General features: G+C 44.1%; 2 protein-coding genes across 2 annotated transcripts in view; one reads left to right on the plus strand and one right to left on the minus strand.

Annotated features, from left to right (window-relative positions):
- Positions 1-16,804, plus strand: part of srp14 (signal recognition particle 14) — an 82,133-nt gene extending 65,329 nt beyond the window's left edge. Inside the window, exon 5 of the mRNA XM_078563108.1 lies at positions 16,662-16,804. Within this exon, the coding sequence (XP_078419234.1) occupies positions 16,662-16,781 (120 nt within the window). The 3' untranslated portion in view covers positions 16,782-16,804. The remainder of the gene's footprint in view (positions 1-16,661) is intronic.
- The window catches only part of LOC144693318 (pleckstrin homology domain-containing family G member 3-like), a 201,215-nt gene that overhangs the window by 51,712 nt on the left and 125,336 nt on the right, over positions 1-24,167 (minus strand). The window contains exon 5 of the mRNA XM_078563111.1: positions 1,592-1,692. Coding sequence (XP_078419237.1) covers positions 1,592-1,692 — 101 coding nt within the window. The remainder of the gene's footprint in view (positions 1-1,591; positions 1,693-24,167) is intronic.

The raw sequence follows: 24,167 nt of genomic DNA on the forward strand, positions 1-24,167 counted from the left end.
GACCACAATTCTTTGCAGGTTACTATGTCATGGCAACACAATTCTGAAGAAGCCTGCTTCTATTGATTATATACAAACTCTGGCAGGACATGTAAATATGCTTATCTGCAAAATAGGGAGAATCAGGCAGTAGCTGATGCAGCTACAAACACAGAACCTCAGCTAATTTATGCAGAGCAGTCAAAAGACAAAAACCTCTTCTGGCTGTGCTTGTTTCTCAAAGTCTACTGGTAGATGGGGGTTGACCAGTTCGTGAGTCCGGCCTAGTGATCAGGCTTCACAGAAAGCAAAGCGTAAAACAACGTGGTGGAGTTTACAGGAATCAGAAGGAGGAAAAGGCAGTAATTTCACATACAGTATAATGCCAACCTTGTGAAGTTCAGCTTCCCAGATAATAGAAAAACATTGCATATTGTACTCACAGATAGGAGTCTAGACCCCATGCTGAATGCTGCGACGAGGCCCAGCTTTGAGAGGCTGGGTACACTGCATGCTTACCTGAGAAAGTATGGGAATCAATGGAGTCTTATAGCACAGAATGCCATTCAGCCCACCATGTCTGTATTGGCTCTTTCAAAGAACTATGGACTAGTCCAACTCCCCTGATCTTATCCCATTAACACTTTTTAAGTATTTCTACAATTCCCTTGCAAAAGTCACTGTTGAATCTGTTTACACGACCCTTTCGGGCAGTGAATTCCAGATCACGACGACCTTTTGGTACTTGACTTCTCGCCCAACCTTGGCTAAGCGCTCTCTCACTTCTGAGACAGAAACTCTCCAGAGACAGGAGTATGTGATCTGGGCTGGCACCTCAGTGTGGAGTGCGGCCCTTCAAAGGGAACATTAAATTGAGAGCCCCAGCAGTTTCATGGATAATCAAGGTCCTGTAGCACAGGATCTCCTGCTGTTCTGGGCAAAATTCATTCCACAACCGATATCACCAATAACAGATTAAAGAATCATATCACACAGGAGGCTATTCGAACCATCGGGTCTGCGTTGGCCCTAGCTATCCAATTAGTCCCACTCCCAGCTCTGCAACTCTTTTCCCTTCGAGTACTCATCCAATTCCCTTTTGAAAGTTATTATTGAATGCGTTTCCACCATTGCTTCAAGCAGTGCATTCCAGATAAAAACCCTCATCTTCCTTTGTCAATTATCTTAAATCTGTCTCGTTTGGTTAATGACCGTCACACCAGTGGAAACAGTTTTTCCCTTTTGGGCTGCAACTTAAAACCTGATCATCTTAATCCTGAACTTTAATTTTTTAATTTTTTAAAGAAAATCATGCTTTGCTTTCTGATAATTCTAAGTTGTGCATGATCAAGAATGAACATCAAGCTGCCTGTTAGTAAAAATGGACAGCTGATCATTTATGACATACGACTGGTATCAAAACCCCCGCATACCATTAAACAGCTCCGTTAAATCTTAAATGACAGAGAGAAATAGCAAGCCAAGAGTTAATTGACCCAATAAGTGATCGAAGGAGTGAGAAGAGGCAGGGGGGATAAAATCTAGGAATATTAAAAAACGACCAGCAAAAAAGTGTAAACAACAAACACAAAGTGAAGCCAGCCCCCTGTACCTGTTAAACTCATAGATGTCCTCAATGTTTCCAAAGAGAGCAGAGACATGCTCAGGTCGGATAGGCAGATCCAAAGCATCAATGATATAACCAAGGTAGTCCTGGCAATGGAAAAAGAGAAAGATACAGGGGTTAGGTGCACCAACTTTGAACCAAATGCTGCAGACTCAATATTGGTAAGTACTGGCTTCTGACCCCATACCCTAGTGGCCAGCTACACCCTATTCCCTTGTCTGACCACTGTCTGAGGCTGAACTGCACAACTGAAGGATGTGGTTGTTGGAGGTCGGTTAGGCCTCCTTCTGTGCTGTAACAATTTTGTGATCTCAATCCAAGGACATTGTTGCAGGAGTTCCAAGGGTAGTGTCTTTGGCCCAACCATCTTCAGCTGCTTCATCAATGACCTTCCTTCCATCATAAGTTCAGAAATGGGGATGTTCACTGATGATTGCGCAATGTTCAGCACCATTTGCGACTCCTCAGATACTGAAGCAGTCAGCGTCCAAATGCTGCAAGACCTGGACAACATTCAGGCTTGAGCTGAGAAGTGGCAAGTAACATTCACACCACAGAAGTGCGATGATCACCTCCTACAAGAAAAAAATCTAACCACCTCCACTTGACAGCACCACTGCTGAATTCCCCACTATCAACATCCTGGTGGTTACCGTTGACCAGAAAATGAACTAGACTAGCCATACAAATACTGTAGCTACAAGAGCAGGTCAAAGACTGGGAATTCTGCTGCAAGTAACTCACTTCCTGACTCCCCAAAGCCTGTCCACCATCTATAAGGCACAATTCAGGAGTGTGATTAAATACTCTCCACTTGCCTGCATGAGTGCAGCTCCAACAACACTCAAGAAGCTCAACACCATCTAAGACTAAGCAGCCCACTTGACTGGCACCCCTTCCTTAAACATTCACTCCCTCCACCGCCAATTCACAACGGCCACAGTGTGTACTATCTACAAGATGCACTGCAGCAACTCACAAAGGCTCCTTCAACAGCACCTTCCTCTACCACATAGAGGGACGAGGACAGCAGATACATGGGAACACCACCACCTGCAAGTTCCCCTTCAAGCCACTCACCATCCCGACTTGGAAATATATTGCCGTTCCTTTACTGTCGCTGGGTCAAAATCCTGGAACTTCCTAACAGCACAGGGGATGTATCTACACCGCATGGACTGCAGCGGTTCAAGAAGGCAGCTCACCACCACTTTCCCAAGGGCAATTAGGGATGGGCAATAAATGCTGGCCTAGCCAGTGACACTCACATCCCGTGAAGTAAAACCTGTGTCCTATTTTACCATGAGCTGAACTTCTGATCCCACATCCTCTCCGAGACCCTGTACTTCCACCTCGATAACATTACCATCTTCGACTCAGCCTCAGTTCATCGGCTGTGGAAACCCTCAGCCGTATTTTTTAAACCTGTACACCAATGAGTTGCATGTTTGTGTGACTGCACAGCAGCCTGGAAGGTACCACCCGGGCCTTACTCTATGTTCTCTACCGTGCAGGCACAGCTGCAGCAAGAAAATACTAACGGTACCGTGCATTTAAAAAACTGATTGCGCCCAACAATGAAAATTTAAAGGGGACATTGCTGTAAACTCCATTATTCCAATGCGCTCCTGACTGGCCACCCAGCTACATTCCAAATAAAACTTCAGCTCATCCATTGGTCTGCTTCCTGCATCCTAGCTTGCTACCAGTCTGTTCACTCACCCGCCGTGGCCTCCTGTCTGGCAACACCCTAAATTCAAAATTCTCAGCCTTGTTTTCAAGTTTCTTCAATGGTCTCGCCTCTACTCCATCTCCGTAACCTCCATCAACCCTTCGAACCTTCCGAAATCTTTGTCTTCCTCCAATTCCGATCTCTTGTGCATTCCTCATATTCGTTGTTCTACGAATGGCACCTCAGCTGCCTAGGCCCAAAGCTCTCGTGTTCCCACCCTAAACTTGTTCATCTCTCTACCCCTCTCTTCCCCTTTAAGACACTCCATAAAGCAAACCCATCGATCAAGCTTTTGGTCACCCATCTTCATGTCTATTTCTTCGCTTCAGCACCAACCTTTTGATTGCACTATGGGCCATCTTTTCCACAGTAAAAGGTGCTATATTTAAATGCAAGTCCTTGTTGTGGTTTATCCCTGAGAGTGCTGACTCTCAGGAGAAACCGTCTGATTTCTCATCCTTGTAGCCACAGCAACCTGATGACCAATCGGAGGTCCTCACCCTGTGCTTCAGTCCGAGGGTCTGCTTAGCCAGTACAGTTCAATGGTCCACTTCTCCATTAATAAAAAATGAAAGGCCTGCATTTATGACAACAACTTGCATTTATATAACAACTTTCACAACTTCAGGCAATCCCAAACACTTTACGACAATGAAGCACATTTAAAGAGCAGCCACTATTGTAATGTAGGGAACATGGCAGCCAATTTGTGCACAGCAAGCTCCCACAAGCAGCGATGAGATAAATGATCAGTTTGCGATATTAGTTGCAAGGTTAAGCATTGACCAGGGCACTGAGAGGAAGTTCCTCTCTCATCTTGGAAATAGTACCACAGGGTCTTTCGCATCTGAAAAGACAATCAGAGCCTCAGTTTCACGTCTAATGTGAAAGGCGGCACTTCAGATGCAGGAGTGATACAGTCAGGCCAAAGCCAGATCAAGTGAACAAAAACAAAAATAAAAATACCTGGAATAACTCAGCAGGTCTAACAGCATCTGCGGAGAGGAGCACAGTTAATGTTTCGAGTCCGTATGACCCTTCAACAGAACTAAGGAAAAATAGAAGAGGGGTGAAATATAAGCTGGTTTAAGGGGGGTTGGGACAAGTAGAGCTGGATAGAGGGCCAGTGATAGGTGGAGATTGCCAAAGGATGTCATAGACAAAAGGACAAAGTGGTGCTGACGGTGGTGATATTATCTAAGGAATGTGCTAACAGGTGACATTAAGGGTTGAAAGCAGGATGAGCAAGGTACAGATAGACCTAGTGGGGGTGGGGTGGGGGGAAGGGATCGAAATAGGCTAAAAGGTAGAGATAAAACAATGGAAGGAAATACATTCAAAATTAATGGAAATAGGTGGGAAAAGAAAAATCTAAATAAATTATTGGAAAAAAGGGGGATCGGAAAGGGGGTGGGGATGGAGGAGAGAGTTCATGATCTAAAGTTGTTGAACTCAATATTCAGTCCGGAAGGCTGTAAAGTGCCCAGTCGGAAGATGAGGTGCTGTTCCTCCAGTTTTCGTTGAGCTAATAAAATGAAACTGGGGACACGGGCAGCTTAGAAATAGGGTGCGGCGGTGCTGCTGGAGGGAGAGGTCGAGTGTGTTCATATGGCGGCGCATGGCACTGAGTGTGGATCTCAGGATGCAACGAGAACAGCAGTCCGAGGAGCGTTGTATGTCCTGGAGATACCTGCCATTGTTTTATCTCTACCTTTTAGCCTATTTCGATCCCTTCCCCCCGCCCCACCCCCACAAGGGCTATCTGTACCTTGCTCGTCCTGCTTTCTACCCTTAATGTCACCTATTAGCACATTTCTTAGCTAATATCACCACCGTCAACACCTCTTTGTCCTTTTGTCTATAACATCTTTTGGCAATCTCCACCTATCACTGGCCCTCTATCCAGCTCTACCTGTCCCACCCCCCCTCAAACCAGCTTATATTTCACCTCTCTTCTATTTTTCCTTAGTTCTGTTGAAGAGACATACGGATTCGAAATGTTAACTGCACTCTTCTCCGCAGGTGCTGTCAGACCTGCTGAGTTTTTCCAGGTATTTTTGTTTTTGTTTTTGTTTTGGATTTCCAGCATCCGCAGTTTTTTGCTTTTATCTCAGATTAAGTGAATGCAGCTTCCATACAAATTTTTCTGCAGCATTTCGCTCAATTCAAGACTCACTCTGTCTCAGGCAACAGAGGTGCCACAATTGAGAGATATGAGAGTGAACAGTACAGGTATAACCGGGCCCTCATCAAGTCCCTGCCAAGAATCCTTCTGTATCTGGAATACTGCAAGCTGAATAAGCAGCAGATTAGTGGATACTGATTGAGGGAGACAGAGGGGCCAGCCAGTGTCCACTGATGTGAGATTGTGAGATACCGAAGGACTTTCCTAGGGGAATATTCCAGCATGAAACCAGTCCGGTTCCAGATCCTCTGGGATTGTGTGTCCAGGCTTCAGTACCAGCAGAATGCCTCAGCACAACCATCTTAGAGCTCATCCACGTTACTGTAGCAACAAAGCGGTTTAGCATTGTTGTTGCAAAGTGGTTTAACATCACTACAAAGGAGTGTGTAGGGGGGGTGGGCGGTGAATCTCACAGGGCTGCCATTTAGTCAAGACTGTCAGCTCCACGAATTAGAAGGGAGTCAAAGGGCTGGGCGGACAGGGCTAACAGCAATGTTTAATCAGTGTAAACATCCTGTGTGAAGGGCAACAGTGTCTCAGCTTTCGTCATTAGCTCAGAATTACCAGCACCCAGCTGTTTGAACATAAACAACTCGGGCACAGAGCTCATACGTGTCAGGTAAATGGAATGGAATACAGGATAGCGCTCATGGTCCATCCGGTGACTTGCGAAAGTCATTCAACAGCTTTAAACTAAGAGAAAAGACACCAATTGTGATTGGCCTACATAGAGAGGCATCAACTGATGGAGAAAGCCTGCCCATGCTAGTTCCAACTATCACATTCCTTCTCGTCAACACTTAGGCAGTCCAAGAAAAAGAAACAATTCTCACACACACCTTTCACGGCCTCAGGACATTCCAAAGCACTTTACACATCGAAGGACCAGTCATTGTTTTAATGTAAGAAATGTAGCAGGTGATTTACGCACAGCAAGGTCTCACAAACAACAATGAGATAGTGATGAGTTAGTCACAAATACTGGCCAGAACACCAAGGAGAACTCCCCTGCTATTCTCCTATGAGATTCTTCACATCCACTTGAGGGGGCAGACGGGGCCTCGCTTTGTCATCTCTTTGGAACGTCCCACAGTGCAGCATCCCCTCAGTCCTGTACTGGAGTGGCAGCCTAGATTGTGTGCTCAAGTCTCTGGAGTGGGGACTGAACCCACGGCCTACTGACTCAGAGTCAAAGTGCAACTACTGACCCACAGCTGATATGTGGGGAATCAAACTCTTAAAGCAGACCAGTTAGCTTTTTTCACTTACTTCCGTCTCCCATAATCTAGACTCACGGGTTGGGGTTTTCAATGGACTTGTACTTATGGAGAACTTAGCTCATCCCTCAGAAGTGTCCCATGGTGCATTAGCTCCAATAAGTTACTACCTAATTGCAGTCACTGATATAACTGACAGCAACAGCATCTCTTCGCACAGCGCAGTCTCACAAACAATAGGAGATTTCTTTTCCCAATTCTCAGGCACAATGCCTGCATTTGTTACCCATCTTTAGTGGGCACCTGAGCACCTCAGGTGGTGCTGGGTCCTTCACGTATCACTGCATGTTTTATACCACCTGGCCAACTTCAGAGAGAGCAGGCTTGGAGTCTCGTATGGGTGAGGATAGGTAATGAGTGTGAGAGTGAGCGTGCAAGAGAGTGAGAGATTATGTGAGAAGGACATGACAAAACAGGGCGACAAACAGAGAGTTTGTTTCCGCTGGTCAGGGAATCTTAAACATGGTTTCAGGATAAGGGGCCAATCATTTAGGATGGAGATGAGATGTTTGGAATTCTCTGCCCCAGAGAGTTGTGGATGCTCCATCGTTGAATACATTTAAAGCTGGGATGGACAGGTTTTTGGTCTCTCAGGGAATTAAGGAATATGTGGAGCGGGCAGGAAAATGGAGTTGAAGCTGAAGATCAGTCATGACCATGTTGAAAGACGGAGCAGACTCAATGGGCCATGTGGTCTACTCCTGCTCCTACTTCTTGTGTTGGAGAGGCAAAGAGAGAGCGAGGCACAGGGGCTGGAATGTTATGACTATTCCCAGGGCAGGTTGGCAGGCAGGAGGATAAAACTGGGTACTATGGCATTGATGCCATGCCCATAGCCTACCCACCCCTGATTTTAAGGCGGGGGAGGCCCATTGACCCTTGAATCAAATAGGACCCTTAAGTAACCAATGAATGGCCACTTGAGAGCCCACTCCCATCGCTACTGGGAGGGTGTCCACATCATGTGGCAAGCCACATCTGGCAGCCCTTTAGCAGGCTGGGGTAAGCCCACCTATTTAGGCAAAATGTCATCATCAGAGGCCTCCCCGAGAGTCTGCCCTGACAAACCCAGTACCCATAACCCCCTCGCCGGAGCCCACCAGCCTAACTTCTGCAAGGTCCTGGACTTATTTTTGAATCCAGCTTCATTGCACCTCATCACAGACAGAGAGAGAGAGAGACTCACCAAGACAGTGAGAGAGCATCTGAGTGTGTGTGCACGTGCCAGGGCGGACGTGTGTCAGAGTGTACACGCATGTCGGCGAGAGGGCATGCATGTCAGAGAGAGAGTGCTCTCGCCAACATGAACATTCGTTCTAACATGCACGCTCGCTGACATGTGCGCTCACTCAGACAGGCACGCTCACTCAGACACACGCAACTTATTCTGTGATAGGCACAGTGTGAGCACACGTGTCCACGTGTCAGAGTAAGCGTGCACGTCTAAGTGAGCGCATCTGAGTGAACATGTCAGCGTGAGCATGCACTTCAGAGTCAGCATGTACATGTCAGTGTGAGCATGTGTGTGCTAGATGAATGCGCATGTCTGAATGAGTCCACACAGGTCATAGTTATCCCAAGTGTCTGAGTGAGTGTGTGTGTTTGATCGTGTGTCTTTAACTCCCAGTCAAACTGAAGTAATGCATGGTGAGCAGACCGGCTCTCGGTGAGCCTCTGGAATTTTACCTTATTGCCAAATTGCTGTGTTATTAAGGTGCCTTTGAGTTCCTGTCAGACTTGGCCAGCTGCCCAATGGAATGGTCGCTGTGCACTTGAGGCTTTGTCGGCAAAATGCCCAAATCTACTCTGGCCTCGATCTGATGCCAATGGGAGGGTTGCTTTCTCTCTCTCTCTGGTATCCTGCATCAAGAGTAAAGAGCAGATTCCTGTGGCTATCATGGGTGTGCGCACAAATGCTGACGCTCCTATTTCCTGTCTATGGCTGTTTTTTTCAGGTGTTTTTGTAGTAGTCCCCTTACACACACTCCCCACCCCCGACTTATTACCTGGCAAGTTCATGACATCTTCCATCATAAAAGGAGCCTATTCAGCCTTTTGTGCTTGTGCTGGTTCTTTGAAGGAGCTGTTCAATTGGTTACACTCTCCTGTTCTTTCCACACAGCCCTGCAAATTTCTCCTTTTCAAATATTTATCCAATTCCCTTTCAAAAGTCACTACTGAATCCGCTTCCACCAACATTTCAGGCAGTGCATTCATATCAGAACAACTCGCTGTGTAAAAAAAAAAAAATTCTCATCTCACCCGCCCTCTTTTTTCCAATGATCTAAAATCTTAATGTCTCAATAGTGACACGCCAGCAAGTGGGAATAGTTTCTCATTATCTAATCTATCAATACTGCTCATACGTTTGAACACTTCTCGTAAATCTCTCCTTATTGTTCCCTGCTGTAAAGAGAATGATTGCAGACTCCAGTCTCGCCAGGGTTTCCCTGGCCCTTTTCCCTCAAAGGGATCCCGATAGAGGATTCGCTGGGCTCATGCCACACATCTAACTGATTGGGCAATGGATGTGCCCCTGGGTGTACCTTTTGTTGATAAAACCAGTCCAGCCAGTGCCCACCACCCAAGCCAGCACCCACTGGCACAGCAGAAGAACGACGTATTCAGGAAAGGAAAAGGCTGCATTTGAATAGCACGTTTCCTCATCTCAGGAGGTCCCAGAGCTCTTTGCAGCCAACAAAGTACATTTGAAGTGTAGTCATAGTTGTAATGCAGGAAATTTGGCTGTCAATTTGTAGACAGCAAGCTCCCATAAAACAGCAAAGTGATATTGAGCAGATAATCCAATTTTAGAGAAGTTGGCTGAAGGGTAAATATTATCCAGGACACCAAAGATAACTTCTCTATTCTTCTTCCAATTGTGCCATAGGGTTTTTAATCAAACAGGGAGATAAGCCTCAGTTTATCTGAAAGATAGAGTCTCCAACAGTGCAGCACTCCCTCAGTACTGCCCCAAGTGCGTCGGACTAAATGATGTGCTTAAGTCTCCCGAGTGGGAATTGAACTCATGACTTTTGGGAGAATCACAGGTGGGAGTGCGTGACACACTGAGCCATAGATGATGCCTCCTGATCATCCAAGGCAAGGGATGACGACTCCTGGGGAAAGAGCATTTTCTCCTGCGGTCAAGCAACGTCAACCTCAAGCACAGACCAAACAGTCGAACGCAGGTTTCAAAAGGAACTTGGATGGGCACTTGGGGAAATGAAGTTGCAGGGCTACAGGGGACCGCCGTGAGTGGGACCTGGAAATTTGGAGAGCAGCCAAAAGTCCGTGACTTTGGGCAGGAATTTCCGGTCCCACCAATCCTGCCCAATGGGTCGAGTGGCTCCTCCTGTGCCATTATGGCTCTATGTTCCTCTGGCATGGTCGCGGAGCACCCCCATTTCAATTTGCCATTCTCGGGGCTTTGCTGAGCTGAGATTCCCAATTGAAGAGGTGGAACCTCCAAAGCTGCAAGGTTCATGTGCAAAGGCTTTACTTTTCTTCCCGTCACCATCTTTGGAGAAGAAATACTAGACAGCAGCTCACTTGAGAACAAGCGGGTAGCACCTGCATAACATTAAATGAACACAAGGGTGCCACACAATGCACATGAAGGAAGCAGCTGCAGCCATTCTGGCAGCAATGACGTTTCCACGTTTTGGTGGTGCCGGCTTTGTTTGAAAGCAACAGGCAAGCTGCAGGCCGCAAACAGGTTTTCTGATGCAGCTCGCCTGACTGAAGCCTATAAATCAGGCCAGGATTGCTGCTAGCAAGTTAAGTTGAAAGAGGGGGGAGACAGGTGGGGTGGGGAAATTGTGTCACAGCAGGTGGGGGCATCCCGGGGCGGGGGGTAGCAGTAACCCCAATTATTTACTCCTGCCCCTCCAGGCTCTGCAAAAGTAATTTAACCCTTACCGCTGATGGACCACTGCATCTCCATCGCCCAGGGAACTTGTGGGAGTGAGCATAGCGCAGGGTCCTATATGCCACAGGATCTTCATTCCCATATTAAAAGCAGCCAATGGTCTGAAACAGGTGAGCGCCACAAAGACCAGACGCAAGGCCTCTTTTAAAATCGCACGGCTACATCACCGCATGTTAATGGATGCAGTAAGTCCTCCGATCCTAATTAGAGGTCACTCCCACCCCATTAGCAGCAAGAGTGGAAAGACAAATTTGACCCCACCCTCCTCAGGATCATAGGCATACATTGCCTCGACGGGCGTACTTACATTTCAATGTCATCGGCCCGCACTCATCAGGAACTGCACTGAATGCTCAAGCATAATTGATACAAGACCCCTGCAGCAAACAAAGACGACTTTCACCCATGCAGCCTAGGCCCATTTCCCAGAGATGACCCACGTTTTGACAACACTGGACGCATTCCTGAAGGTTTCACCTCATAACCCTCTCGCCTCCAACCACCACATCCTTCCATTGTTTTTACCATTGTTTGTCCGACATGTTCATCCCCATGTGGTACTGCCTTCCCTCGGCCAATTAAACAAAGAGACTTTTCCTTAGCCAATTAGATGATTTTTGACTGTCAAATGGTCTTACCTCCCACCCCCAATATTTATATGTTTCTTTTAATTTATTCATCAGATGAGAGTGTGGCATTTGTTGCCAATCTCCAATTGCCCTTGAGAACGGGGTGCTGATACAACTTCTAAACAAAAGTGTTCAAAGTAAATAGGAGAAAGAAATCACAAGTTTTTTTTAAGAAGGCACCTATGATTTTTCTCCAGAGTTATAAGAAGCAGCGTGCAGACCAACCTTAAATTCCCGAAAACTCCAGGACAGTCGGCAACCTTAACCTAGCCTGGTGCACCACCCAATACATTCCCTCCGCTTTAATTTGGGGCGAGGGGGCAGGCCTAGTGCAGATTTTGTCAAATTGAGGCCCAGTTTAGGCCTGCAATTGCAGGCTTGCCCAAATTGAACCACTCAGATACGTATCCATCATGGGAAGAAACATAACCTCAAACTAAGCTGAGAAAGAGGGAAATAATCTGCAGCAAACCAAAGTTTCAGCAACATTTCATTTGAAGACCTCAGAGGTACAGGAAAGGCACTGTTGTTTGAGGGGAGTTCCTAGGCCTCAGGCTTTGCAGTTGATTTGTGTCTCTTGGGAGCAGCAGCTCACTAATTGTGTTAATGTTTAAACACGGACGTCTAGAGTAGTCTGACAGCTCAGAATACAGTCCAACCACAGACAGCTCCATCCTGCAACCCCAATGACTGCTGCTCGCCAATGGGCTCAATAGGCGCCGGCAATTTTCCCCTCTTTAATCAATCCTATTGTGTTCGTGCCTTTGTGAATCCCTGGAGGTCACCACAACGTAACAAGGATTAAGGTTTGCGGTTAATAGAAGTAGAATTTGTTGCTCTTGTCCCTCTCAACGCTCCAACTTTCTTTTGTTTCAATCATTGGCTCCCAATAGGCACTCAAGTCAGCCGGACATGGCTCAGTGGGTACTCTTGCCTCTAAGTCAGAAGGTTATGGGTTCATGTCCTACTCCAGAGACTTAAGCACATAATCGAAGGTGAAGCTCCCAGCGGAGTACTGAGGGAGTGCTGCACTCTGTCACCACCTCCAACAGTTAAACCGACAGTTAAGGCATTAAACCAAGGCCCTGTCTGCCCTATAGGATGGATGTGAATGATTTCGAGGCATTATTTTGAGGAAAAGCAGGGGGAGTTTTGGTGTGCTGACCAATATTTATCCTTCCACCAATGCCAAAAAGAATGTATTATCTAGACATCATCACAATTCTCTTTGTGGGATCTTGCTGTGCACAAACAACCTGCTGCATTTGAGATTGCAACAGTAACTTCACTTCATGGACTGTGAAGTGTTTAAGGAATGTCGAGAGCCACTATATAAATACGTCAAATATTTTATTTCTTTAACAGGCTTCTGCAAAGGTTTACTAAGTGTTTCAGAGCTGATGAATGATTGTCAACGCCACGGATGGTGTAATATGGATTCAGTGCACCAATTACTTCTAAAGACCAAGAGTCACTTTGGTCCTAAAAGAGGAGACCTTACTCACCTGCTCAGCAGATTCACTCTTCACTCTTCAATTCATTCAGAGTGAAACCACTCTCTAGTTTATGGTGCTACATACAATACAGTGGTTTCATACTTGCTGAGGAATATGGGCAGACTTCACCACCATTAGCATAGAACTGAGGGTAAAGCACTGGTACCCGAGCTCCTCGATAAGTGGTTACTCAAAAGCACTTGTAAAAGAACCTGGGGCATTAGGAACACCATCTGTCTGGTTAACAGTACCTAGTAAGGCACACCGGTCAGTCTGAGTAAATGCACAATCCTAAATTACACGAACTAAGATGATTCCAGTTTCAATCTCTAGTCTGTTGCAGCAGCAGGAGTGACATTAGGGTCAGTATAATTGGCGGATAGCTAAAACTAGGAGAGCGAATCGGAGAAGAGTGAGGGGTGAAGTGGACAGGGAGAACAGGGCAGGGACAGGAGCAGAGTGGCTAGTGTGTGGGTGAGTGGGGAGAACCTTGCCTGCATCTCACTGGAACACCTCTATACATAATTTTAACACAATTTCACAATCAGAGATTTAGCAAGAGAGAATGGCCACAATCGACCGCTATTTCCCTGGAAGATATGAGAGAAGTTTTCTAAATTATTGCCACGGTTTTCTAGTATACAAGTTGGATCCTCCTGCACCATGAATTATGACAAGCCTGTGCTCCATTTTATAGAAACACAGAAAATGTAGGGCACGGAAGGAGACCATATGGTCGACGATGTCTGCGCTGATATGATGTCCCTTGTAGGGACCCACCTTATTGAGGGATGTTTTTGGGTCATCAGGTTATATTCTCGGCGGCTAAAATTTCAGCAGCTTGAAGTTACTGGCCGACCTTTGCTAGTTTTATGCGTCAACCTGTGGGCTTCTGGGGAGAAAGAGGAAATTCAAAGCAGAACGCAACAGGGAGGAGGGGTTGGTAGCGAAGAGCCCTGCCGAGGAATACAGAGTAATTCGGGGCATTCATAGGATGATACAGCAAAAAAAAAGGGGTTCTTTAGCCCCATTGCATCTGTGCCAACTCTTGAAAAGGGTCACCCACATTGTCCCACCCTCCCTGCTCTTTGTCTGTAGCCTTTTAAAGTTTTGCTCTCCAAGCATTTGTCCAATTCCGTTGTGAAAGTTATTATTGAATCTGCTTCCACCAACCCATATGCATTCTAGATCACAACAACTCACTGCTTATATAAAACAAATTCTCATCTTCCCTCTGGTTCTTTTGAGAATTATCTTAAATCTCTGTCCTCTGCTTACCGATTGTCAGTGGAAACAGTTTCTCCCTTTTCACTCCATCAAAGCCCCTCAATTTCAAATGCCCCCTTTAAATCTCCACTTAACCTACTCTGTTTTAAGGAGAACTAACCCAGCTTCTCTATTCTCTCGACACAACCAAAATCCCTCATCCTTCGTATAATTCTGGTAAATCTCCTCCGCACCCTCCCCAAGGTGCATTCCTGCTCTAGGTACTGTATCGTACTCAATATAATGAAGTCTTTGTTTAAACAAGGTCCAAAGGGCAGTCCCAATCTAAACTGCTAGGCTGTCTCTCTGATACAAACTAATGACCTTAACAGAATACAATAAAAGCCACGGCTTCAAGCATTTGCACAATATTTAAAGAATCAGAGGCCAAATACTGCCCTTGATGTCAAAGGGCAGATTAAGGGTTTACGAACATATGAATTATAAGCAAGAGTAGGCCATTCGGCCCCTTGAGCCTCCTCCACTATTTAATAAGATCATGGCTGATCTGATTGTTGCTTCAACTCTATTTCCCTGTCTACCCGCCATAACCTTTGACTCCCTTGTTATTCAAGAATCTATCTAACTCAGCCTTAAAAATATTCAATGACCCTCCTCCACTGCTCTCTGGGGAAGAGAATTCCACAGATTAACGCATTTGTGAGAAAAAAATTCTCCCCAACTCTGTCTGAAGTGGCAGCGCAGAAATCATTCTGAAAACCTTCATTAAAATAACAGAACCCAGCTCTCCCATGCTAAAGTAAGACGGGAAAAATGGATTTGTGCTTTCAAACAGACTAGTACGTATTTTAGAAATGATCCAGGAGTCAAAAGTCTGGCTCAGACTTGAGCAGGAAGCAAGCCTATGTTGCCTATTGGTTCCCATCTTAGCTGTTAGCCATGGTAGAGCTCTTGTCTGACTCAAGAGATGTGGGTTCAAGTCCCAGCTCCAGAGACTTGAGCCCATAATCTCATCTGGTACTCCAGTGCAGCATTGAGCGAATGCTGCTCCACCCGAGGTGCCATCTTTCAGGTGAAGTGTTTAGCTGAGGCCCCGTCTGCCCCATCAGATGGGGCTAAAAGATTCCACAGCACGACTTGAAAAGAAAAGCAAGGGAGTTCCCCTGGGAATCCTGCCCAATATATGTCCCTCAACCAACATTACAAATAGGTTATCAGGTCATTATTTATTGCTGTTTGTGGAACCTTGCAGTGTTTAAACACCGTCTCCTGCCAACGCAATATGGCTATGCAAGATGATACCCATCTACGCACGTGCACTGCTCCATGCATGCACAGAAATCCAATGACGTCACTGCTGGAGCCTGGAACCCAGAAGGGCAGAAGGGCAAGGGGAGGATTTGCAGACAGGAAACTAAAATCCTTTCTGTGTGGGATATTTTACTGCAGTCATGTTGGTAAGTGTTTCTCACCAGATTTTAGTTTCCCATCTGCAAATCCTTCACTTCTAACCTGTTATGACTGATGCAATTGGTAAAGTTGAGTTATTCAAAAATTCCAGAGGGAAACTTAAAATTATAGGTTATGACAGTTGTTTAAAGTGTTACCTTTGAGATGCGACTCTAAATTCAGGAATCAGACCACCAGTTCTCAAGGTTTTACATTAAACTAAATGAAACATTGTATTAATTTACACAGGTTAAAATATATATACACATGGCTTCAAATTACTATCATAACTTTTAACAAATTCCCAAACTAATCTCCATTAAAGCAACAGCACCCCATAGACTTAACCAAACACCACGCAAAGCATTTTCACCTTACAAATTCAAAATGAGATTCCTTTCACTTTGGTTCCTTGCAGACAAAGTGGTAGGCTTATAGGCTTTGATCTTACATTTCCTCTGCCCTGCACACCCAAAAACTCCTACCCGTTGAATGTAAATTCTCATTGTATCACCAGCCTCTTCTAACAATAAAACCCCTTTCATAGTACCAATTTTATTAATAATATAAACATATTGCTTGGTACCTGCTAGACAGGTATCAGTTTTCACCCCATGTCTTGAACGCTCTATTCAAAAAAATGCAAATCCACACTATCTCTCTTACATATCAAAACTAGTACACACCAAAGCACCCAGAGACTAGCTGGCTTTAATCCAATTAAGACACACCCACAGACAAAACATCTATTTTAAAAGAAAAATATTTTCCAATAATATTACATACATTAATAGCTTCATGACACAACCTCTCGGCAAAAGGAGTTCCAAAATCTGTCACCGTCAATCCAGGGTAGAAATTCACAACATTCTCTCCCCCTGCTGCCAGTGATGATTGCGCATGTGCCCTGCTGCACATCGCCTCCGATAAAGATGACGACCGTTAACCCAGGCCTGTCATCAGCATACAACTGCACATGCATAGCGCCATGTGTAAAATGGCTGCTGCGAAGTTTCCAACACTTCAAGTGATTACACTTCAAATATACGTCATTGGCTGTAAAGAGCCAGGGGACATCCTGAGGTCATGAAAGGCGCTATATAAATGCAAATTTTCTCTCTCTTTACAGTTCCAAGGATCGAGGCGGTCACAGAATGATGATATAGTCACATCTTCTCCCACTTGGCTTGTTCCAAGAGCCCTGACACACAAAACTGGCATAAGAACTGGCACTGTGGAGCTGGAATAAAGTTTAATTCTAAGTCTATGAAATGTTTGCATCATTTGCAGTTAAACAGTGAGAAACACCCAGTTGGACAATTATATATTTTGTCCCTCCAAACTTGGGAATGAATGGGAAAGGGTTTGATCCATTCGGGGAAGGGTGGGAACTTGGGGATTCAGAGTGATGAGAGTGAATGGAAAAAGGTTTAATCCATTGGTATCCTGTGCTGAGTTCATGTGGGTAGGAGTTTATTGATACTCCTGTTATTGGGTATACAGCCTACAATAGGCTGCCTCACTCTCCCTAAGATTTCACCAAGTGTAAAGGTGGGCATGTGGGATCTTGCACTACAGAATCGTTATGGTGTAGGAGGAGGTCATTCAGCCCAACATGTTTGTACTGGCTCTCTGAATGAGCATTTTGACTCAATGCCATTCTCCTGCCTTTTCCTAATACATTTGCACAATGTTTCCATTTAAATAATCATCCAATGCCCTCTTGAATGTCTCGATTGAACCTGCCAGGCAGTGCATTCCAGACCCAAACCACTCACTGAGAGAAAAAGATTTTTTCTCGCATCACATTTGCTTCTTTTGCAAATCACTTTAAATCTGTGCCCTCTCATTCTTGATCCTTTTACAAGTGGGAACAGTTTCTCCCTGTCTACTCTAACCAACCCCCTCACGATTTTGGACATCTCTATCAAATCTCCTCTTAGCCTTCTCCTCTCCAAGGAGAACAGTCCCAACTTCTCCAATCTACCTGGACAACTGAAGTTTCTCATCCCTGGAACCATTTTTGTAAACCTCTTCTGCACTCTCTCCAATGTGTTCACATCCTTCCTACAATGTGGCGCCCTGAACTGTACACAATATTCCAGCTGAGGTCTAACTAGTGTCCTATACTAGTTCAGCATAACCTCCTTGCTCTTGTACTCAATGCCCCTATTAATAAAGCCTAGGATATTATATGCTTTATTATTGCTCTTTATACCCATCCTGCCGCCTTTCATGACTTATGCACATATATACCCAGGTCCCTTTGTTCCTGCACACTATTTAGAGTTGCACCCCTTATTTTATATTGTCTCTCCATGTTCTTCCTATCAAAATGCATCACTTCATATTTCTCTACATTGATCTTCATCTGCCACCTCTCTGCCCACTCCATCAACCTGTCTATGTCCTTTTGAAGTACTACACTGTCTTCCTCTCAGTTTACAATGCTTCCAAGTTTGGTATCATCTGTAAACTTTGAAATTGACCCCTGCACACCAAGATCATTAATATATATCAGGAAAAGCAAGGGTCCTAATGCTGACCCCTGGAACTCCATTGCAAACCTTCCTCCAACCTGAAAAATATCCATTAACCATTACTCACTGTTTCATATTACTCAGCCAATTTTGTATCCACTTTGCTACTGTTCCTTTTATTCCATGAGCTAAAGCTTTTCTCACAAGTCTGTTGTGTGGCACTGTATTGAATGCCTTTTCGAAGTCCACATATACCACATCAACAGCATTACTCTCATCAGCCCTCTGTTACCTCATCAAAAAACTCCAGCAAGCTAGCTAAATATGATTTTCTCTTAAGAAATCCATGTTAGCTCCTCCTAATCAACCCACATTTTTCCATGTGACTACTAATTCCATCCCAATTAATCGTTTCGAGAAGTTTTCCCAGTTAAACTGACTGGTCTGTAATTGCTGGGCTTATCCTTACAACCTTTTTTGAACAAGGGCATAATGTTTGCAATTCTCCAGGCCTCTGGCCCCTCCCCTGAGCCTAGGGATGAAAGAAATATTATGGCCAGTGCCCCTGCAATTTCCACTCTCATTTCCCTCAATATCCTTGGATGCATGTTATCCTGTCCCACTGCCTTGTCAACTTTAAGTACTGACAGTTTATCCAATACCACCTCCTTATCAATTTTGAATCATTCTAGTGACAGAGTTTCCTCCTCTGTCACCATGGCCTGGGTAGGAGCTGCCTCCTTGGTAAAGACAGATGCAAAGTATTCATTTAACACCTCAGCCAAGCCATCTGCCTCCATGTGTAAATTCCATTTTTTGTCCCTAATCGGCCCTACTCCTCCTTTTACCACCATTTTACTATTATGTGCCAATAGAAGAACTACTTCTAGTTGAAGTGGGAAAATTTCCCAACAGTGCTGTTAGAACTTGTTGCGTCTGAATAGAAAACTATAAGTCATGCTAATTAAGGATGTGAAGTACTGCTGGTTATAGATCAGTCAATGGGGATGGAGTAATGAGTATAATTTAAGGCAGTGACTTATTTGTGTTACACAAGACGTATTTTGGCTTAAGTTTGTACTTTTCCTATAGAATGTTGGCCCATTCAGACCCACTTCTAATATGGCAGAAGCTTTATTTATGTCTGTGCTTTCTGGCTGCCACAGCACAGTGTCACATGTCATCTAATGCAGACAGTGCACATAGAATATGCTCCAGGAGCAGAAAGTACAGGAGCCACAATATCCACAAGCTCCTAATTAACCTTTCCAAAATCTGGGTTCTGATCTCCAGCCAGAACTGTAAATAACCTCAGAATGAGCTAACCCTGGTGACCATTTAACATCAACTTGCCCTAAAGGGGCTCATGCCAAACATCAACAGAAGAACAATGAGATCATGGTCTTGTGTTTGAGAGGGCTCATTTTCCAATGCATTGGATAAATCCACTGGACGAAGCGGACACCAACCACTCTGATGTTGGGTTAACGGCCAAGAGGATTGCTTCAAAACTTTCCCACTCACTGATTCTCTCTATTGAGTAAATTCAGCAAAGGGGGACCAAAAAACTGATAAAGGAAAGAAAAATAGAATATGAGAGTGAACTAGCAAGAATCATAAACATGGACTGTAAAAGCTTCTATAGATATGTAAAGAAGAAAAGATTGGCAAAGGTAAACGTAGGCCCACTACAGGAAGAGATAGGAGAATTCATAAAGGGGAATAAGGGAAGCTAAATAAATACTGTGCGTCCAACTTCACAGAGAAAGATACAAAAAAAACCTCCCAGAAATCATGCAGAGACATAAAGAATGAGGAATGGAAAGAAATTAGTATTGGTAAAAAAGTAGTACTGGAGAAATTAATGGGACAGAAAGTTAATAAATCTCCTGGATTGGTCATCTACATTCTAGAGTACTGAAAGAGGTGGCTGTGGAGACAGTGGATGTATTGGTGGTCATCTTCCAAAATTCTAGAGGTTCTGGAATGGTTCCTGCAGATTGAAAGGTTACAAATGTAACCCCACTATTTAAGAAAGGAAGGAGAGGGAAAGGGAACTTGCCCTGTTAGCCTGACATCAGTAGTAGGGACAATGCTAGAATCTATTATTAAGGTTGTGATAACTAGACACTTAGAAAATAATGGTAGGGTTGGGCAGAGTCAATATGGATTTATGAAAGGGAAATCATGTTTGACAGACCTATTGGAGTTTTCTGAGGAGGTAACCAGCAGAATAGATAAGGGGAAATCAGTGGTTGTGGAGTATTTGGATTTTCAGAAGGCTTTTGATAAGGTCCCACACAAGAGGTTAGCAAGCAAAATTAGAGCACATGGGATAGGGGCAGTATACTGGCATGGATTGAGAATTGGTTAATTGTCAGAAAAAAAAGAGTAGGAATAAACAGGTCATTCTCAGGTTGGCAGGTGGTGACTAGCGGGGTACTGCAAGGATCAGTGCTTGGGCCCCAGCTATTCACAATCTATATCAATGATTTGGATCTGGGGACCAAATGTAATATTTCCAGGTTTGCTCATGACACAAAACTAGGTGGGAGTGAGAGCTGTGAGGAGGATGCAAAGAGGTTTCAAAGGTTAGTGAGTGGACAAGAACATGGCAGATGGAATATAATGTGAAAAAATGTGAAGTTATCAACTTTGATAGGAAAAACTGAAATGCAGAGTATTTTCTAAATGGTGAGAGATAGGGAAATGTTGATGTCCAAAGGAACCTGGGCATTCTTGTTCATGAGTCACAAATGTCACATGCAGGTGCAGCAAGCAATTTAAAAGGCAAGTGGTATGTTGGCCTTTATTGCAAGAGGATTTGAGTACAGGAGTAAAGATGTCTTGCTGCAATTGTATAGAGCCTTGGTGAGACCTTACCTGGAGTACGTGTCCAGATTTGGTCTCCTTACCCAAGGAAGAATATACTTGTCATACAGGGAGTTCAACAAAGGTTCACCACATTGATTCCTGGGGTGGCAAGACTGGCCTATGAGGAGAGATTGAGGAGACTGGGCCTGTATTCTTTAGAGTTAAGAAGAATCAGAGGCGATATCATAGAAACATATAACATTCTTAGAGCTCAACAGGGTAGGTGCAGGAAGGATGTTTCCCCTGGCTGGGGCGTTCTGTAACCAGGGGACGGAGTCTCAGAATAATGGGCAGGCCATTTAGGACCAAGATTAGGAGGAATTTCTTCAGGAGGTGGTAAATCTTTAGAATTCTCTATCCCAAAGGGCTGTGGAGGCTCAATCATTGAGTACCTTCAAAACAGAGATCGATAGGCTTCTCAAGGGATATGGGGATAGTGCAGGAAAATGGCATTGAAGTAGAAGATCTAACTGAATGATGAAGAAGGCTTGAGGGGCTGAATGGCCTAATCCTGCTCCCATTTCCTATGTTCTAGTATGAAGCAGGCCATAATTGGGAACACTGGGAAATGTACAGATGTCACGGTTCATATGGCATCATCACTTCCCACTCTGGTACTAAGCCCAAATAAATCACTGTTGTCCCAGGCCAATCCCAGTGCTGTATCAACAGTATGATCTCAGCTGGTAGGGAAGCGGGGGCATGGATACCCAGCCAAAGGGCCGAATTTTAAGCTGGGGCATAAATTTTACCTCGTGTAAAAGTTGAGTGAGAGACCGCCTCCACTTGGCCGGCTTGCCCCGCAGCCATTACAGTGCCTTTAATTGGCTTGTGGCTGAATTTCCATCCCCCACCAACAGCAAATCCCACCTCTGAGAGCTGCCAGGAGCAATGGTCACTGCTGGGACTGCAGTCAAGCCAAGTAGAAGGCACTCAGAAGATCATGAAGTGGAATCAATATGGGTGGAGATTAGGAATAGCAAGAGTCAGAAAATGCAGGTGGGAGGAGTTTATGGTACCCCTAACTGTAGTTATATGTTGTACAGAGGATTAACCAAATTAATTATAGGAGCTTGTACAAAGTTCATGTAATTATTTTGGGGGCACTTTAACCTTCATATAGACTGGGAGGATCAAATTGGCAAAGGTGATCTAGAAGATTAGTTTGTAGAAAGTTCTCATGAGAATTTTCTGGAGCAATATGTTGTGGAACCGACTATATAAAGCTATCTTAGACCTAATACTGTGTAATGAGGCAGGGTTAATTAATAATGTCATGGTAAAAGATCCACTGGGAAATAGTGATCATAATACCATTGAATTCCGTGTTAAGTTTGAAAATGACTTACTCCAACCACAAACAAGAATCTTAAACTTGAACAAAGTGAAATACATAGGTATGAGGTGAGGACTGGCTAAGATTGTTTGGGTAAATAGACTAAAAGGTATAGCAGTAAATAAACAGTGGGAAACCTTTAAATAAACAATTCAACATTTTCAGAAACACATTGTTGAAAAACAAAAACTCAGTGAGAAAGATCTCACGTGGCTCTCACTCAGGAAGTTAAGGATAGTATTAAATTAAAAGCAGAGGTGTAGAATGTTGCAAAGAACAACAAGCCTGAGGTTTGGAAGTGTTTTAGAAACAAGCAGAGGTTCACCTAAAAGTTGACAAATAGGGAAAAAATAGAATGAGAGCAAACTAACCAGAAATATAAAAACAGATTATCATTTTTTATATATATAAATATTTAAAAAGGAAGAGAGTAGCTAAAGTAAATGGTGGTCCCTTAGAAGTAGTGACGGGACAAATTATCATGGGGAAGGATAGGTAGGGGCATTGGAAAATATTTTGTGCCTGTCTTCACAGTAAAGACACAAGTTTCATACCAGAAATAGAAAGGAACCTAGGATCCAAAGAGAGTGTGGAAATTAAGGTAATTAATATGAAGAAAGAAAGCGTTGAAGAAACTCAAGGGACTAAAATCTGACAAATCCCCAGGACCTGGTGGTCTACACCCTAGTGTCCTAAAAGAGATAGCTGCAAAGGTAGTGGATGCGCTAGCTATGATTTTTCAAAATTTCTTAGATTCAGTAACAGTCCATCTGATTGGAAGTTGGCAAATGTAATAGCCCTTTTCAAGAAAGGAGAGAAGGAGAAAACAGGGAACTACAGGTCAGTTTTCCTAATGAGCCATTGGGAAAATACCAGAAACTATTATTAAAGAAGTCATAACAGTGCACTTAGAAAAGTAGGATTAGAACAAGTCAGCATGGTTTGACACAAAGGAAATCCTGTTTGACAAATTTATTAGAGTTTTTTAAGCATGTAACTAGTAGGGTAGATAAAGGGTAACCAGTAGATGTAGTATTCCTGGGTTTCCAAAAGGCATTTGATAAGGTGCCACACAAAAGGTTAATAAGCAAGACAAGAGCTCATGGAGTTGGAGGTAACATATTAGCATGGATAGTATTGGTTAACAGACAGAAAGCAATGAATGTGCATAAACGAGACATTTTCAAGTTGGCAGACTGTGACTAGTGGAGTGCTGCAATGATCGAACAGAGCTGGGGACTCAATTATATCCAATCTATGTTAATGACTTAGATGAACGGACAGAGTAATGTATCTAGATTTGCTGATGATACAAAGCTAGGTGAAAAGGTAAGCTGTGGGGAGGACACAGAGAGGCTGCAAAGAGATATAGACAACTTAAGTGGGTGGGCAACAAGATGGCAGATGGAGCATGCAGAAATGTGAAGTTATTTACTTTGGTTATAAGAATAGAAAAGCAGAATATTTTTTGAAAGGTGTGAAACTTGTAAACGTTGATGCTCAAAGAGACTGGGGTGTACTCGTATAAGGAAACACAAAAATTTAAGTATGCAGGTACGGCAAGCAAATATGAAGACAAATGTCATGTTGGCCTTTGTTGTAAGGGGATTGGAGCACAGGAATAAAGAAGTCTTGCTACAATTATACAGGGCTTTGCTAAAACCACATCTGCAATACTGTATGCAGTTTTGGTCTCCATATACAAGGGTATATGCACTTGCCTTGGAGGCAGTACAGCGAAGGTTCACTAAATTGGTCCCTGAGATGAGAGGGTTATTCTACGATGAAAGGCTGAGTAAATTGGGTCTATATTCTTTGGCGTTTAGAAGAATGAGAGGTGATCTCATTGAAGCATATAAGATTCTGAAGGGGCTTGATAGGGTGGATGCTGAGAGATTGTTTTTGCTGGTTGGGGAATCTAAAACATGGGGGCACAGTCTCAGGA

Source organism: Cetorhinus maximus, chromosome 18 (genome assembly GCF_964194155.1).
Source record: "Cetorhinus maximus chromosome 18, sCetMax3.hap1.1, whole genome shotgun sequence".
NCBI lineage: Eukaryota > Metazoa > Chordata > Chondrichthyes > Lamniformes > Cetorhinidae > Cetorhinus > Cetorhinus maximus.